This window comes from Syngnathus typhle, linkage group LG18 (assembly GCF_033458585.1).
Source record: "Syngnathus typhle isolate RoL2023-S1 ecotype Sweden linkage group LG18, RoL_Styp_1.0, whole genome shotgun sequence".
Taxonomy (NCBI): Eukaryota; Metazoa; Chordata; class Actinopteri; order Syngnathiformes; family Syngnathidae; genus Syngnathus; species Syngnathus typhle.
Window position 1 is genome coordinate 8,941,328 of NC_083755.1, and position 17,841 is coordinate 8,959,168.

At 41.5% G+C, this 17,841-nt stretch overlaps 1 protein-coding gene across 9 annotated transcripts in view; it reads left to right on the forward strand.

Annotated features, from left to right (window-relative positions):
* Window positions 1-8,709: 8,709 nt before the first annotated feature.
* Window positions 8,710-17,841, forward strand: part of myocd (myocardin) — a 44,979-nt gene continuing 35,847 nt past the window's right edge. For 3 of the 9 annotated variants that reach the window (XM_061264099.1, XM_061264105.1, XM_061264109.1), the window contains exon 1: window positions 8,710-8,904. In XM_061264099.1, the coding sequence (XP_061120083.1) occupies window positions 8,823-8,904 (82 nt within the window). In that variant the 5' untranslated portion in view covers window positions 8,710-8,822. Of the gene's footprint in view, window positions 8,905-10,403; window positions 10,783-17,841 lie in introns of those variants that run through there. The other 6 variants (XM_061264104.1, XM_061264108.1, XM_061264098.1 and 3 more) reach the window with 5 other exon arrangements.

Below are 17,841 nucleotides of genomic sequence, written 5' to 3' on the forward strand. Positions count from 1 at the left end.
GGCTGTGATCAGTGAAATTGAACTGGGCTTTCCAGAAAATGAGATTAGTGAGAGTTAATTCATTATGTAACAAGGCAGGTGATTACATTCTGGGCCAGAAAGGTTTTTTTCTTTTTTTTCCCGGCTCTAAAACATTTAATCGTCATTCAAAAACTGCATTTTGTGTACTGCTGACACTTGTTTGATGGTTTTCAGAATCGTCACACGTGTTGGTTTGGGGCTGCTTTGATCATTCACAACCTGGATGACCTTGATGAAATTGTGAATTCTGCTTTTTACTAGAAAATCCTAAGGGAAAATGTTTGGCCATCAGTGTGTGACCTTAAGATGAAACACATTTTGGGTTGTGGATCACAACAACAAGAAAATAGACATTAACAAGTCAACTTCTGAATGGCGTTAAGGAAAAGAGTGGCCTTATCGAAGTCCGGACTTGAATCTGATTAAAAATCTGAAGCATACATAACCTTTAAAAGGCCATTCATGCTTGAAAACACTCCAGTGTTGCTGAATTCTGAAAGCAATTCTGCCAGAAGAGTGGGCCACAATACCACACAAATGTGAAAGACTCATTGCCAGTTCTAGAAATTAAAAATACTTTTTTTTATTGAATTTATTTGATGGTGGGAAACATTTAAGGGAGATAAAAAAAATCAATATTATTTAGCATACCCTAAAGTTGACAAGATATCAGGAAAGTATTAATTTGCATTTGTGATTGTCTCAAAATGGGCTATATAAATAAAGTTGTCTTGCATTGCATTACATAATTGTTGGTTAAGCTATATTTTGTCCTCTTTTTCCACCCTTTCATTCTATCTGTAAGCCACTGCAGAGGCGCAGTCAGTCACCACAGGAGGACGCTCCAGTATAGCAAACGGCCCACTCCGTTCCACCTCCGGTTCCTCTTTTGCTTGGTCAAGGCAATGCCAAGGCAAACGAGACCTCTTTCACTCATGCTTATTAAACCACACGCAGCCAACTATTTGATTTAGGAAAAAAGAAGCGAGTCCAGTGACCAGCCATCAATTGCTGGAAAGCACGACAGCCACAGGGCAACCGCAAACGGACAGAGAATATGTGATTCATTTTGCATCCGGTTTCATCTCACATCCACATTTCCGTATTACGCAACACGTGCCAAGTCATTCCTGGCAGAGCTGGCTAACCAACAAATGTCCTGCAAAGTCTGGAACTGACCACGTGCCCGCAAGTCATCAACGCGAGAGAAATTTGGTTCCTGGGTTGTTGGCAACTGCTTATTAAAAGTCACTTCTTGGTTAGCGGATACCCAATCGAGTGTTGTCCCAGATATTTACCTGACATTGCAAGGGCTGAAAGCATCTTGACACCTGGATAGTATAGTCAACATATTTGCCTTGCATAGGTCCTTTCAAATGAAAAGAACAATTGTGACGAGTTCTTCATCAAACCCATGACGTCAGTGCTGACATAACCTAAACTGGAATAACATCAGCCTCAACCAAAATAGATACAGCATATCACATGATGTCTTTGTCCAGCAAGCCAATGAGAATATGAGAAAGCCGATACTGGTGAGGGGAAGCCAATTCTGTATTATCAAGGCTTTATGAGTAGCGAAAATGGCCAAGTCTTGCGGTCGGCCTTACAAAGGGTTCGGAATGAACCCCGCTTAGTTGATCAGGGTGTAAAGGGGGGTTTTTGATTTTGGGGGGCTGGTGGTTTGTGGCGGCGGTGGATGCGGGAGTCATGTTCTGCCAGTCTGGTCTGGCCTTGCAGCCATGCAGAGTTGTGTTAGAGAACACTGATGGCTTTTAAAGAACTGGATGTTATTACTTGATGGGTCATTTTCATACTTCGGCAAGTTGGGAAGAGGCCAAAAGCAACATAGTGCAGACTCGTGCTCTCTGAAACAGGATATTGGGGTAGAAATAGCCAGCATGGGATCGACTGGCTGACTGGCTGGCTGGCTGGCTGGCGGACAAATACGTATGCGATGCTTACATGTCTTGTTTGGCGTAGACGTGGAAGTCATCCCCAAACGCTTTTGACTTCTGACGTGTGTGATTTGAGTGTTTTGATTTAACGTTTGTGGAATGTGGATTCAAAAGGCCAAATCGGCCATTTTGCCACTTGCTGTCCAACTACAAATGACATCACACAGCTCGGCGGTTTTTTGAAGTCAGCTGATAACAATCCTATTTTTCAAAGTGGAAAGGCTTCGTAGAAGCTACACCGAAAACATCCCTGGAACAAAATGCTCATTGATACGATGTTATATTTTCCGAGTTACAGATGTAAATCAGAGGTTTTGAAAGTTTCCAAACAATTTGGGGGCCTTGTTACAAGGCCACCAAGACTTTTTATGGGAAGCGGCTGGTGTTGATGAGAAGACACGGCGTGAAGATGGCACGGCTGGCGAGTGTCCTTTACCTCGCAGATTCCAGTGATACGACTAAAGTAAATTTGGGTCTTGTTGTATATGCCTTAGCAAAGTATACTGTTTATTTAACATCTCCAGCGTGCTGAGTTATGTCTAGTAATGATTACTCAAATGCCCAGTGTTTGGCCAATTGTACCAGCGGTGCCTCCAAACAGACGCACCGATGTTTATTTGAATTTTCCATTTTATATTGCCACATGTCATTAGGCTGTTTACAGTTTACTCCGAGTGATGGATCATTTCCTTCAATGCTATGCTCTCGCAAAAGGAAAAGAAAAAATCAGCAGGATGGCGCCCTCTTGTCCCAAAGGTGGCTCAACTTATTAATTGGAGAGCTTGACAGATGTTTTTTTTTTTTTTAATCATAGACAACAGCTAATTTGATTGAACTTTAAAAGGCCTCATTCCTAGTTTGGTGGACATAATATGTATTCTCACAACGATGCACTTACCAAAATGAATGTGTGGACACTTGAAGAATTATCGATAGCTATCCAGAAGGTTAATGTGTAACCTGTCCAAGTTGTATTCGATCCGTTTAACATTTTTATAGATCCAAGCTTACTCCTCTTTCTGTTATCTGTCTGACTCTTTCACTGAGTCACCATAACATTTCATTAATAGATTATGTTCAAAGGTTTGGAAAGTAGCAAAATAGCAATAAGTTCAGCTGCAGGCTGAAACATCTGGGGATTTGCAATGTTTCTCTTCATCGTAATTTACTTTTCCCTTCTGTAGTCTGGCTGTCGCAACACGTCCTTCTTGATTTAAAAGAAAGCGTGTATTATTTGGCTTGGCTGAGAAACAATATATGCACCAAAACTGATATGAGGTAAGACACTCTTTGGATTTTGTTTTGCAAACTTGTTTGAAGGGTTTTTTTTTTTAGTTGCAAGGCTTTTGGACTCGCTACATCTCATTTGTGGGAGGGAGGAAATACATTTTAAATATTTGATTGGGATTTTGGTCAAATGCAAGTCAGAGACCGCAACAGGCTCCACAATATGATGCAAAATGAATTTGGTTAATATGACACCAGTTGTCATGTAGCACACTTTGATAATTTTATACGACTGTTCCATTTATGTCTCACATCACATGTATTAAAATGTGCTTTGAACGCTGCTTGTACAAATGAAATATTCATGTAAGGCGTGGAATGCATGAGCACCGATCTTACTCTTGTTCGAAAAAGTAAACAATTTAATTTGTGCGTCTCAAATTCCTCCCGCGAGTAAAAGCTCGCACCGTTCACATCGCTACATTTATACGGGATTTTTTTTTTTTTTTTTTTGCATAAACGTATCGTTGTCAAATTTGAACAGTTGAACCTGATTGATGTGAAAAAACACTGATTACCGCATTCATAAATCTGATTTCATGAATGGAAATATGCATATGGGAATAGAAGTCTTTCTTCAATAAATGACGATATTACGCATCGTTCAAAGATGTTTTTCTTTAACGCGCTAATCCAATTACATTAGTGAGGTCAGGTGGATTCTGAACATTTCCAGACAAGAACATCAACTCAGAATTCTGAGTCGATATTGTGAGACTTCATCAAATGTCCTTGCTTCTGTTCTAAGTGAGATCAGAAGAAGATGCAAACAGTGCCTGCCTGTTAAAGGTATTCAAATGGTGAGCATTTCTGACATCTGGTTTGAATTAATTTGGGGGTTTTTTTTGGTTGATTTTGTGGGACAGTGCGAAAAAAAAAAAGAAAAATCAACCAAACCAACATGCGCATTTTGTTTTCAGTTTGCAGCAAGGTTGTTTAGCCATTAGGCGAAGAACAGCTGTGCCGAATTCAACATGCTGTGAGTTACTATTACGGCGAGATGACATTGGCCTTCCTGCCTGGCCCGGCCCGGCCCGGCCCGGCCTTCAAGCACAGAGCACTTGCTCAAAGGAGCTGAGGTAATGCTTGAAGCGCGGGCCAGAACTCCCTCCTCACAACAGGGATACAAGATCACATGCAAATTTAGAGCATTATTAAGTGCACTCAGTAACAATTCCATCAATCAACTTGTCCGCTTTCTCCTTCTCAAGTTTTATAAATAAAGATTTTCTGTATTTTATTGCCATTTCTAACGGATGACATCACATTGCGGTTCATACGCGAGGAGTTCTACGGTGTCGCTTTTCACATGCCGTACACGATCGTCATTTATTCGTCAGTGCTGTTTTGGGGGGGCCTCTTTGTAGTCCTTATGACCTCGGAAGAGAGACGCAAAGCCGCCTCGCCTCCTTGCTCATCCTCAGAATGTTATGATACTTTGCGTCTTGATCTGAAGGGAAAGATACGAGCTTCTGGTAAATACCAAGCCGACTGTCAAATATTTACGGGGTAGAACATGAGCCTGCCTTGGGGCGTCCCTGAAAGCTCTTAATGCCCCCCAACCTACCTCAATGCCATTTTTCCCAGGAGCTGATCTGTCTATCAAACTACTATCACTCAGATAAATAAAGTTGAAATGAAGCCTGGGAAAATAATTTGGATGAATAGCACCTGCTCAAAACTTCGGGATTACCTCGAGAGTCATCTGAAAACAACCAGCGTGGTTTGGAGCGTGTCCCGAGAACAGCTATCTGACAATCCCGTCTCATTTTTATCCAGAACTTGAGTTTCGCAAAGCAGAGCGATCTGGAATAACAAAGGAAAAACATAAATAACGGTGAAATAATATTGTTCTGTCATTCATAAAAGATTGCAGAAATCCCATGTCCTCTGCTTGACTGCTCCGTTCTCAGTTCATGTAGTTTTCGACTTCACTCCTTCGAGCTGATCAAAGTATTTTCGAAAAGGATGAAGATATTTCACTCAACTACGCATTGCCATACAGACTTCAAAGGCAGTGAATTGAAGATTCATAACTGCGGCCTTTGGAAGGTAACGCAACAAAATGACGACAGACTGAGTAGAAATTTGGTAGAATTGTTTTTTCTAATTTAAGGGGAAAGGTGTTGAATTGTTTTTGGCAGATTTAGCGAGTTAAAAGCACTGGGAATGAACGACAATATTTTGGAGTAGCGCTGATATTTTAAAGGGATGGTGTGTCTATTTTTCTAATATTTAATGTTCATTTGAAAAAGCCGTGATTATTCCAATAATAGGCAAACTATTCAGTGTACATTTTTTAATATGATCTTAGGTCTAGTCATTGCCTCACCTGATATGTTTCATCCTATCGCAGCATTTTTACTTCATAGTGCTTATGTCAACCTTCACCTCACGTAAAAAAAACTATTAGCACACAGTGCAGTAGCAATCAGTGTTGCAGATGTTAGAAGATGTTTTACTGTCTGTGATTGTCAGGAGCCAAAGGATTAAGGCCCCATTGAGATCAACTGGAGAAGGCGGCTTGTTTACCGACAACGTTTGGGAGGAACGTATCATCTGAGCTGGCCGGCCGGCCGGGAGCTGCGCCTAATGAGAAACAACTGGCTGGAAGTTCACTTCAGTTTTTTTGTTACTAGCCTACTGCAGCTTGAGGCACGTCTCCATCCTTCCAAGTCACCTCTCCATACAGTACCCAAGGATTTTATGCATGACTAAAATGATGGTAATGCCAAGCCCTAGCAGTGAATTCCCAAGTTCCTTTGTGGGCTTCAAACAACATGCTAAAATCACACTTGTCAGGTCAAATCTGTTTCCAATTGGCTCTGGAATTTCATGTGTTTCAACCCAGGCCCGAGTAAGAGCGATTACATCATGTACCTGGTTAACTGTAGGTGCCTCATGGTGCTTTAATCCCTCACCCCGCTGTTTGGAGTTGAGTCACTTATCATTAGTGGTGACATCACCAATGGAGATCAACGTTTCCAATGGATGAACTTTAGCACCATGCAAGGTGATTACACGTCTGGCAATATCAGCGTTTGGCGCACCTCAGCGCAGTCGTGAAGCTCTATTCCAAACTTTCAAGTCAATCTACGCCTGACATCTTATGATGTGCTGATGTCATTCACTTGGAATCGGATCATTCACCTCACCTCCAGACGGGCACTGTTTAGGTCAACCAGGGTTTCAGGTCAATATTTCTCAGAGTAGAGAGTAAATAATCTCAAGCAGATACATATATAGCTCCTTTAGAGCTAAACAGATGAGGTTACTTCGCTTCAGATTCTCACCTGACGCTTTTATTAATGGAGTCTGTGGAAATAAATTGACCGAAATGGAGATGCGGTGAAATTTATGGAAAGTTGTGATTTGTGCACGAAGAGATCAAATTGGATGTACAGGCAGCATAGAACGGTGCACATCTGCGTTCATCGTCGAGCCAGATCTTTCGGGGTTATTTGAGACGAGACAAAAAAAATAAATCAAGCCTCCCGTTAAAATAAACTAATTCTATGGACTACCAAGAAGGTTTGACAACTTTTCTTGTTAGGAACGTGGAGCAGTCAGTGCCTGCAGCTATTTTAATGACGGAATTATTGATAATTACTGGACCAATAATAGAACTAAAATGAAATTTCAGACTCTTCAAAAGTTGGATTACAACCAGTGTGTAAGCCAACGCGTAGTGCGAAGTTGAACGCTACGCTTTACGTCAAAAGGAATTGTTCTCGTCTCGCTGACGTCACCACAGCAGCTGTGTAAACGCACATTTCAAAAAAATGCAAGCTCCCGCTTCTTCTGAACGGGACAGGTGAATAAAATCTCGGCACTATTATTATGCATCGATTTACAGAGAGGTCAACGTGAAAGAAGCTAAGGATTGTAGCTCTGTTGTTATACACCCCCACACGCACGTCGCTCTCATGAATCTTTTTTTTTTGTAAAACACACATTTCACTGGGGGGAAAAAAAAAAGACGAGGGGAAGTTCTTGTAGCGGAAAAGGCATTTAAAAGCAAGTCAACCTAAATAGGAGATCTTTGTGTTTGGAACAAATGTGACAATGGCTATGGCAGATTAAAGATAATGCGTAACATCTTCACGTTACCATCATTCATAGGCCTCAGTATTCAAAGTATCACATTGATAAATGATGTCATCCTCTTTGTAATCATGTGACACACTTCGCCGTGAGCTCCGAGACGAACGGTATCAATTTGCAAGCCCATTGTTGAGTGAGGAGGAAGGCTCAGGACCCAAACATAGACCAACCGTGGTCTTAAATCAACAGACAGCCATTTCCCCAACAAAAACTCATAGTATACATGTCTTTGCGTGTTTTGAAGGGAAGGATGGAAAATGTTCCCGTCATCTTTGCGAGCTATTCCCTCCCCTCTTTGAAAAGGAGGGGGGATGAAAAACAAAAACATTGCATTCTCTCCCTTCTCCATTGCAAGCATGCACCCCGTCCCCCGGACGGAGAGAGTGCACCAGCGGCGTCCAACAGAAACACCAAACAGAAATAGAGCTGCTATTTCAGTCTCAACCTCACTGTTATTTTTAGAAGTGACTTGTTCGACGGTAAATGACTACATCATTAGGTCACACTCCTTACTGATGACTCGCAACAAAGTATGCGCTGACGTTAGCCCCGTACTGTCCACCTTCATGTTCAGATCAAAAATCCGATACCTGGCTCGTTTACCCCGATTCAATCAACAGGGGTTACGATAACTAGCCTCAGTCTGCTTCTTGTTTAAACAGATGCTTGGATATTAGATCAGATCAGGATCAGACCTCATATTGATTCCTTTCATGTTTGCCCATTGTGGACCAGTTCCACCATGGCCGCCTGCCTCTGACGGCACGTCATGAGATTCGTTTGTGGCACGAGAAAGAAAGAAAATGCAAACACGTAACAGGATATTACATTTGTGAGTGTGCCAGCCCAAAACTTAATGAAACAAGCAAAAAGACACGTGCTTCCAATTTCTTACCATTTCAAGTACGTTGGCCAGCGATGGAAATCAAAAGGTAGGTTGAATGTAAAAACCTTTATAGGAGATTAGCATGTATCACAAAATCAAAAACAGAACAATCCAAGAAACATGACTAGCGCACAGAGTCTAATGCATTGTACAAGCACTAAAGAAATTGGATTATGAAGTCAAAGTTGGAAATAAAAATAGGACTAAGGACGATCTCCATTGTTCAGACAGTGCTAAAGGGGAACTAAAATGGGGAAAATCCAGATAGAAATAATCTGAAAAGTGCATGGTATTACATAAAAAAGAAAGATGTCCAACTGCAAATATACAAGGTTTATTTTTATTGTTGAATTAGGATAGTGGATATTTTACACATGCATGGGAAAATGACATGTCAGAGGCAGAAAAAGAAGGAAGTCACTGATCAACTCTGCATAATGCAAATGCACTAAGTGAGCATTCTGACCTCGGGGGCGAGGTCGCGGCACAATTCGCTTGTCTCGTCTGGATAACTACTATACTGGAAAGTGGACGTAAAACGTCTCAACATCTGCGGAGGACTTTTGATGACAACAGTAGTGTGGCGAATTCAAATAAGTCAATCCGATTGTTGTTTATGGAAAGCAGCTGGCCGAGCAGCACATGTTGGTAAGTGGAAATATGAGACGTTCGCTGAGTGCTGTGTTTGTCTGTGTATCAAAATGTCTTTCATTTGGCAAAGCCAGACACTTTCAAGCATCTGATGCCATTTGTTGTCTTTGGTGGCAACATCATCCATCTGGACACGTCTCGGTCGACTCTGCTCTCATAACAAGATAACTAGCCTCTATGGGTTGACTGAAAAATAAAGTTAGTGTTTGCTTTCAGTCATGTACAAACCCTCTTATCCCTGTATTTATTTACATGCACCGAATCAATTCATCTGTAATGCAGCCAGCAGTCATGTTCTGGATAAGCTTTCATTTCAAAACATTTGGATTTAATTATCATGGGGATATGATATCCAAACAATCTGGTTTCTTCCATTAATAACATGATTGCGGTATGGCGGCATGAGCTAAACCTGCAGTATATTTTCGGAGATTTACAAATGCTTATGGGCATGAGGCGAAACTCAATTTCAAGTAATGACACAGTTTATGTTGAGGGGGTTTTAAGAGATCTTACAGAGGAAGTGTCTGGCTCTATCTCCACTTCAAAAACAAACACCAGTCTGGTAACCGGCGATGGGAGCTTCGGGACCGTGCCGTCAACACAAGGAAGGGGGAACTAACTGCTCAAAGGTTTTGCGTCGCTGATAACTAGAAATTGAGGAAAGCCAACGCCGCAGCGCTGTGTGCTGCTCAACAGATAACACGCCAGAGTGTGATATCCTATTCATAGTATGATGCCAAAATTGAGCTGCAAAATTGTGGGACTGTTTGTTGAAGAGGTCCAAAAGTTTCAAAGAATCCAAGTCAATGATGTGATCTGTGAGGCACTTATTGACAGTGAGCTTATGTGACCACTGTAATTTTTGCTAGCACAACAAACAATTGGCAGGAGTCCCATTAAAACCACCCTTTTGCAGACATGGAGTTCACTAAGGAGATATCTGGCAAGTCTGCGCGCTTCGAAGCGCACACTTTGCTTTGTCTTAAGCCAAGAAACCAGCAAAGCCCTCAATTATGCATCTGCGACCAAGATATTGCTTTTAAACCAAAAAAAATCTGCAGTGGGGTAGATTATCCATGATGTTATTTTGTTCTTCTCTGGCTGGGAATATAACTCGTGGATTTCCACGATGGTTCAAATTTAGCCGAGAGAATGCGCAACAGGCCATGCATACGTCTCTATATTTTGTTTGAGCTGAATTTCGGTGCAAAGCTCCTTTCCTACATGACAGTCGAAGCAACGTAATAGCGTAGCACACATGTTCCCGGTTTAACATTCAACGTGCGTTCATCGTCAGCTGATGAATTATTACTTGAACACATCCCGCCACATGCGTCCAATTAGAGTCCGAGTTAACTGTATTGGCACAGCGATTGTACATTATTCGTGACGCTGAATTGCAGCAGACTGCTTTTCCTGTGATGTCTAATTACATGGTAAGACATGAGTAATTGTAATAATAACTTATGTGTTTCTGTTATGAAGAAATCCCGCCAGATGGAAAACATCTGGTTCGGTACTGTTGTTTCTGATTTTATAACTCCATTTTCGACATTTCTCTTCCATTCTTTCTCGCTGTTTATTTGCGGGGATGAAGCAAGTGAACGATGACTAAAGGATAGGCTATAACATTTATAAACATGGTTAAAGAGTCACTTTCACGGTATGTTTTGCTTCATTATCTCTATGGCATTTTTTTTCGTATTTGGCAGAATATGAGAAGAAGACGTCCCACTACACATCACAATTTATCTCGCTGAGTGGGACTGAATCATATGATTGTTTTTGTTGAGTGTTTATCAGCGTATTCCCTAGATGGACTTTTCATTTTGAATATATTCAAGTACATCTTCAAAAAGGCCCAACTATGCGGTAAGTTAAATAATCCCTTTTGCTATCTCTAATGACTTTATTCTACATTCATGCACTAACTGGTTTTAAGGTATCGTTGGCGAATCTGTCAAGTAGCTTTGCGAGTTTGTGACGAGGCTTAGAGGGATTGAGTTCATGAGATGGAATCCTTGTCCAGATGCTTTCTGTTCTTTCAACCTTCATCAACCTTCAACCCTGTGCAATATATATACGCTAGCGACCTGACAAAAGATCAGATGTACGTGAAAATATTAACTCATTCACTGCCAGCCCAGTTCAAATATATCTCAAATATATCCGTCATTGGCATCGAACGAGTTAATACGACGATCATGACGTAGCAGTTCTTTAAAAGATAAAACGCTATTTGACCTTTTTCCTCCATTTTACTTAAAGCAGAGATGGGCTGCTGATCACCTTTCATCATTTGCTTTGTAAATTGGCAACTCTTTATTTACTCTGCCTGATTGGACTCTCGGTGGTGTAACACAACCTGTGCTGGAGAATGGAGTGATCTCACAAAGCGTGCAGATGTGTCCAGTCTTACTTGTTTTCATGAGAAAGCCTATTAGTGGACTAATTGCATGTTCCTAATGACACAACAAATTCCTGTTTACACACAAGGATCTTCAAGTGCTTACAAAAGTGCTTGGCCGCTGTTTCAATGTATATACGCGCCCATGGCATACTTTACATATTCTCGGCCACACACAAACAGAATATTAGCAAACAGCTCGCATTCCCCTCTAACAACTTTCTCCGAGTAAACAATCGTGTATACGCTTGTCCGGCCAATCAACAATGTTCATGTGTAGACACGGTGGCCTGTTTTAAACAGCTTTTGACTTTGTGTCAGGGAAGCCGTGATTTCGAAATGTGAAGAGGATTTTTGGACTGGCTTTGGATTAACACTGCCCTGGTGGCCGGATAGGTTGCGCTACGGGCCTGGCGTGAAACCAATACCGGTTTCCACCCATCGCCATGAAGAAATGTTCCACTGGAAAGCCAGCGTTTGTTGCAGATCTGTTAATTATCTTATTGTCATATGAGGGAAATTTAGGAGGTAGTGAAGTCAAGGTTCCCGGAATCATCCCGATTTAATAATGAGGATCAGCGTCTTAGCGCAATTCAACTCGCTACAAACGTAGACATTATTCATCCTCTGCTAGTTCGCCAGTTGACCTCCTTGCTGACGGCACGCGTGGCTGCGAGGAGATTTGTGGCACGATTGGACTTTTTTTTTTGACCTCCAGACAGCAAAGTGTAGTACGAGACTTTCGTTGCTTACATTTGTGTATATTCATTTTTTACACGTAAGCCCTCATCATTTATCAGTGCGCGTAGGATCGCGAGGAATGAACCATGTAAAACATCATACTTGACTGTTTTGTCTGAAGTGTCATTGGAAAGTCTTCTGGAAAGAGTGTCTGGAAAATGGGAATTTTATTAATTTCATGTCTGAGAGGTATGTTTTTAAATGTTCTGCTTTCGTACGTGTACCTTTTACATTCGGGATTAGTGTGATGTCGCTGAGATATTCCCCAGACCGCTTAAGTTGACCATCGTGGAAAAATGACTCGTTCCATATTTGTTTTTTTGCGGTTCAAAATCCAGTAGATAAAAATGATCATACATATCTCTAATGACTGACGCGCTCTTGGTTGTTCACGTGTTTGGCGAAATGAAGACAACCAGCCTGACTCATTGGATTTCGCCAAACGCTGCTCCAGCCCACGGTGAGCTGCCCTCCGGGATTAAAAGGCTGTTTTGGCAATATATGAGCTCATGGGTAATTGGCTGTGGTGATATTTCCTGCTGAATGCTACCAAGTTCTTTTGTGGTCACCTTCATGGTTGGCTGCTTGTAAGGCTGGTAATTGAGCAGCACTTTTGTCTCGCAGGCTGTGAACCACGATGGGGAACTTATGTACAGTATGCTGACCTTTCCACTTCAATGAATCAATAGACAAAAGACAAAATGTATACTGAAGAAATCTAGAGTTGCTTTCACAGGAACTAAAGAGCCAAGGCCTGTTCTTGAGAAGCAATCTTTTGGTACGTTACCTAATATGCCCGTATTGACAATGTAGTCAGACGAGGCCTTGACTTCACCAAAATAGTGCAAGAGTCCAGAAAGGGCAGCGGTCTGGACAAATGCAGTTGTGAATTCCCTCACTGATGAGGTGGATTTTAAAAAGAAAAAAGAAAAAAAAGAACTCACTGAGAGTAGTGACACATTCTGAAATATTCAAAACTTTTAAGGGGGAGATGGACGGCAAAAAAGTGGAAGATGTTGCTGTTGGCAGTTTGGTCGGAGGAAATGGTTGAAGTCATAGCTGAGAAAAGTCGCATGACATCATGTCAGCATCATTTGAGTGGAAAGTCTTTACAGCCTTCTTATCACGTGGGAAAGAATGATGTTTTCAGCAAGCATCGAGCCTTGCAAACATGCTTGCCTTGGTTTCATTTGCAATTTGGGGGAGAAAAAAAATATTAGGCGATAAATTCTTATTTTTACAGAAGGTGAAAATCAATAGAATTATTTTGATAGAATATTACAAATAAATCAAAACTGTTTATGTCATTTAAAAAGATGAATGGTACTAAAAATTGCTAGCAATATCTTTTTTTTTTTTTTTAAAGTAAATACTATTTGGCAATTGATGCTATGCACAATTACCGTAATTTTCGGACTATAAGTCGCGTTTTTTTTCATAGTTTGGGTGGGGGGGCGACTTATACTCAAGAGCAACTTATATACATACTATATATGTTTTTTTTTCACTTTTTTGGGCGTTTTATGGCTGGTGCGACTTATACTCCGGTGCGACTTATCGTCCGAAAATTACGGTAGTATTTCCCAGGCCACATGAATTGATGCAGCGGGCCCAATCTGGCCCCCGGGCCTCGAGTTTGCCAACAATGCATTTGCCAAACCCTGCATTAGCGCCTGAGTGTACCTGAGTACGAATACGCCTTGTACGAATTTTAAACAACAGCATGATTTCTGGAAAGAGTACACCTAATAGTTTCCACCCCGTAAAATGTGCCTTCAACATGAAACCTATCAATCTGCCAGAGCTGTTTTGTTTACTTTGAATCCTCAAAGCAGGCCGTTGTGCTTGCGCTTGCGCTCGCTGACGACGCTGTGTCTAATGTCTGCATGAGACTCAGTTTGTACTTGTGACATTTATTACAAAGCTGTCATAGAGTAGCTTAGGGTGTCTTTTTACTGTCATGCTTCTGGAGTGTGGGCCTATTTCCAAATCGCCTGCAAAGTCAAACGTGTGTCACTGAAGCATCCCTCTGCTTTTCTGGAAGCACGTGTTGCAAATAAACACCACATCCAAACGAAAATGTCATCTGACACTCTTATCTGGTAAAGATTTGTAGGCTTTTCACCGATGGGATCTCATGGCAGCATTATTTCATGACCTCGGAAAGGTTAATACCTTTTACCGGCAACTGACTTCCTTTGGATCAAAGTTGAACACAGAGGTTAGATGCTCGAGTTACTCAACAGGCCGTGCGCTCTATTGTGATTGGCATTATTTTGTGTTTTGGTGCTTTTTGGATGATGCTCCTCACATATGAATGCTCAGTGGGATAGAGGCTTTTCCTTCATGCTTTTATTCAGTGGCAATGAGCAATTCTATTTTTTTTTAAATGAAATTTTTACTCAAATAAAATCAGTTAATATAGTAATTTTACACATTTTTTTCTTACGAGTGAATTTTAGTCCTTTGTTTCCTCATAGTAAAAACAATTTTTGACTTCATGCCAATACATTTACAACTAACGTCTTGTGTTTTTGATGATCTATAAGTGGATAGCTTAGTGCAGTGAAGATTCATAGCCTTAGATCAATGAAGCACTTCTAACCTCCAGACCTGTGCACCCTACAATCCCCTCAAAGGTCCCAGATGCCTTTAAAAAGGAACGCCTTTTCACCTGTGACCCTTCTGTTTTCACCATAGTGCGATTTGGTAAAAGCGGATCTTTATCATCAAATTCATCTCATTAACAGACATTTATTTTGTCATGGTTTTGCTAGAAAAAAAGTCTTGCCCACCCACGGAGGCCTTTCTTTTTGGGTAAGACGTGGTATTGTCTTGTTCCTGGATCTCGGAGCTGTCCTGGATGTAAACAACCTCAATGTGACAAGGGAAGGAATCAAAGTGTATTAGAGCCGTTCAACCACACAAGAATTCAGATAGCATGTGCTCACTTTACTTTATCACACAAGAAAAACATCACAGTTAAAGGGAGGATTATTTCAAATGTAAAAAAAAAAAAAAAAAATCCACAGTGGAAAAAGGGTGATGTGGCCAAGTCCAGTCCCTAAAATAGAGTGCAGTCTGAGAATGAATTAAGGAAAGGTAAGCGGTGTTGTTTGGTGTCTTTTTTTTGTTCCACTCAATGTTTCATCTACAACAACCTGAATCATTTATCTTCACTCTGCTGGATAAACGATTTTCTTGGCCTTTCAAAGATACGTCAGCCATGTCAGTTGCGGGGGTATTATTGTTTTCTTTTAATAAACGCTCTTTTGCGCTGTGTTTAATGTCAATGTTTTGCTTAGCAGGTGTGTGTGAAGTGCTCTTCTTTTGTTTTTGGGCTCTCGCACTTTTAATGTGATGAGCTTATAGTTGTGCTCACTCACCGTGTTGAAGGCAAGTCAAGAAGTCATTTCGAGCTACACGTGTCAGAGCTGAGGATAAGCCTGGCAGTCATGCAGACACCAAATAACCTTCATTCTATAGCACGCTGAAGAGAAATGAGCGTTTGTATTTTAGTGATGTAAATAAGGGGAATTTTCAGAGCGTGGCTAGAAATTCTGCAGACATGGTTCCCATGATAGGGTCGCGCCAGTGTGGTGGGCGGGTACTCCCAGCCCCCTTTATTTTATTTTTGACCAGAGACTCATGGGAAAGCTATTTCAAGACCTTTCTCCTGTTGAACTTACAAAATATAAAAGTTGTTTGCTAACAGGTGCAATACAGTGACTTTTTGATATTTTTATTCAAATAAATATGTTTCGACTGTCCGGTGAAAACCATCTTTCTTCTTTTAGTAGAAATGGAAACATACTATAGAACTCGCACCTATGAACTCCCTATTCTCGGTATGGTCCTAATAAAATGACAATTCCTTCAAGACCTACTTCAGGTTTCCTTAGTTCATTGTCCGAGACATTCTCAGCGCTTAATGGCGAGGTAAAAACACCTTAGCAGCATTACAGTGGCATTTTGGCCTCGCTTTAGCTTCACTCCTGCCAAGGCAAAATAGCATTTTGGCAAAATCTCCCACCCTCGTCCTTCGTTCCCTCAGGACTTCTCGAGAACATGAACACATCTTGTTTCCCATCTGCAAGTCTACAAACAAAGAATTTGGAATAGTGTTGCCAAAAAGGCCCATCGCAATGCGTAAAAACAAGTACAACTAATACAGCTCCAAGACCAGCAAGGAGGACTGTGACCAGTGTCCCGCAATTTATCGGGGCTTTCCCTGTGGTCTGGAAAGTTATTTCTATCCATTGTATTACACCCCGCCCCCCCCCCCCACAACAGCAACTCCTGGGAGTCCCGTATCATGCCATCAACTGTTAAGCTTTGAAAAAAAAATCTGGCTGTCACAGAATCAAAATGATAATAATTGGAAGAGCCCAAGACTTGAAAGGCCATGTAAACAGACAGTGTGAAAGTTCACATGGAGCCATTGCGCATCATGTTGGATTGAAAAGGCTCATGCTGGCGGATATGATTTGCGAGTCCCAAGCCACTTGGCCTTTCTGACACCATTAACTATTTCTTCTTGAATTTCCCATCCAGTAAACTCGCTTTTGTTCGCAACTCTCAGATCAAATGGTCGTGTATTAAGTGTCTCAAGACGTATTTCGGATGAAGTTAGCCAACTGCAGGGAGTTTGCAATTGTGATATTACCAGAACTGCGTTGTTGATTTAGCTGTCTCTAATGACACAAGAACGTCACTTCACATCGAACAATTTGTTTCAGGAATATTAGGATTATGTCATGACTCTTTGCCAATCAGTGCCTGACTACAGGCCAGACCACAAGTTTGACTTCCAGTAGACCTCTGTGACTCACACAAAAACACAGATGTTACAAGGCAGAGTCGAAAGTCCAAGAGTCAGTCCAAGAGGGTCAGATTGGAGTCCCAGACGAGGACATAAAATGATGCATGAGAAGATTCTTGTCAATATAGTTAAGTGGAGGTATTTTGAGTATGGGGAAATGACATTATTAGACCCCCCCTCCTGTCTATTTTATACTCAAGAGGGTCTAGGGATGGGAGAGGAATATGGGATGCTAGATTTCCCAGGCTACTATCCAGACCAGGGAAACTTCCCTGCATTTCTTGGTGGTCCAGACCAAACAGAATGCCTGGCACTGACCCACCTTAAAGCCCTTATTTCTCCCACAGACTTGAATCCAGAGACTTGACATAGTTGCTAGAAATGGACACTGTAAATGTTATTTGGTTGGTAAACTGCTAAGGTTCCGAAGACTGGACCGGTTAAGCGTACGTGTCCTATTATTGTGTTTTAGAGAGTTCATCGTAGGTGAGAGGGATGTACTGTACCATCCCGAGGTCAGGGGTGGCAAAATACGTGCAAGAATGTGTCAATAAAAAAAAAAAACTAAAGGCTCGGTAAATTCTTGAGATCAAAGCCAGCAATTTGCGTGGCAGAAAATACAAGATGTTCAGAGCGTCGAGATGGCTGCTAACACAAGGCAGGAGGGAGGAGACAAGAGAAAGAACTTGCTCCAAAGAGGTTGAGAATCTCTCAGGGCAAACGAGGGATTAAAGCAGAAGAGGCTCTGGAGCGTGTGCTCCGTAATTGAATTTCATGCCTGCTGCCTCCTTCTGAAGTAGTGTAGCAAAGCAATCATTTGAAAAGAAAGCCGTTAGTCAAGACCGTTCCTAAGCTCAGAGTCGGACCGTAGAAAATTTGGGATTACCCTGGCAGCGGTCGGTGATTTACTTTGCCAACACATAAATGTCATGTTTTGCTATATTATGGACACTTATCAGGA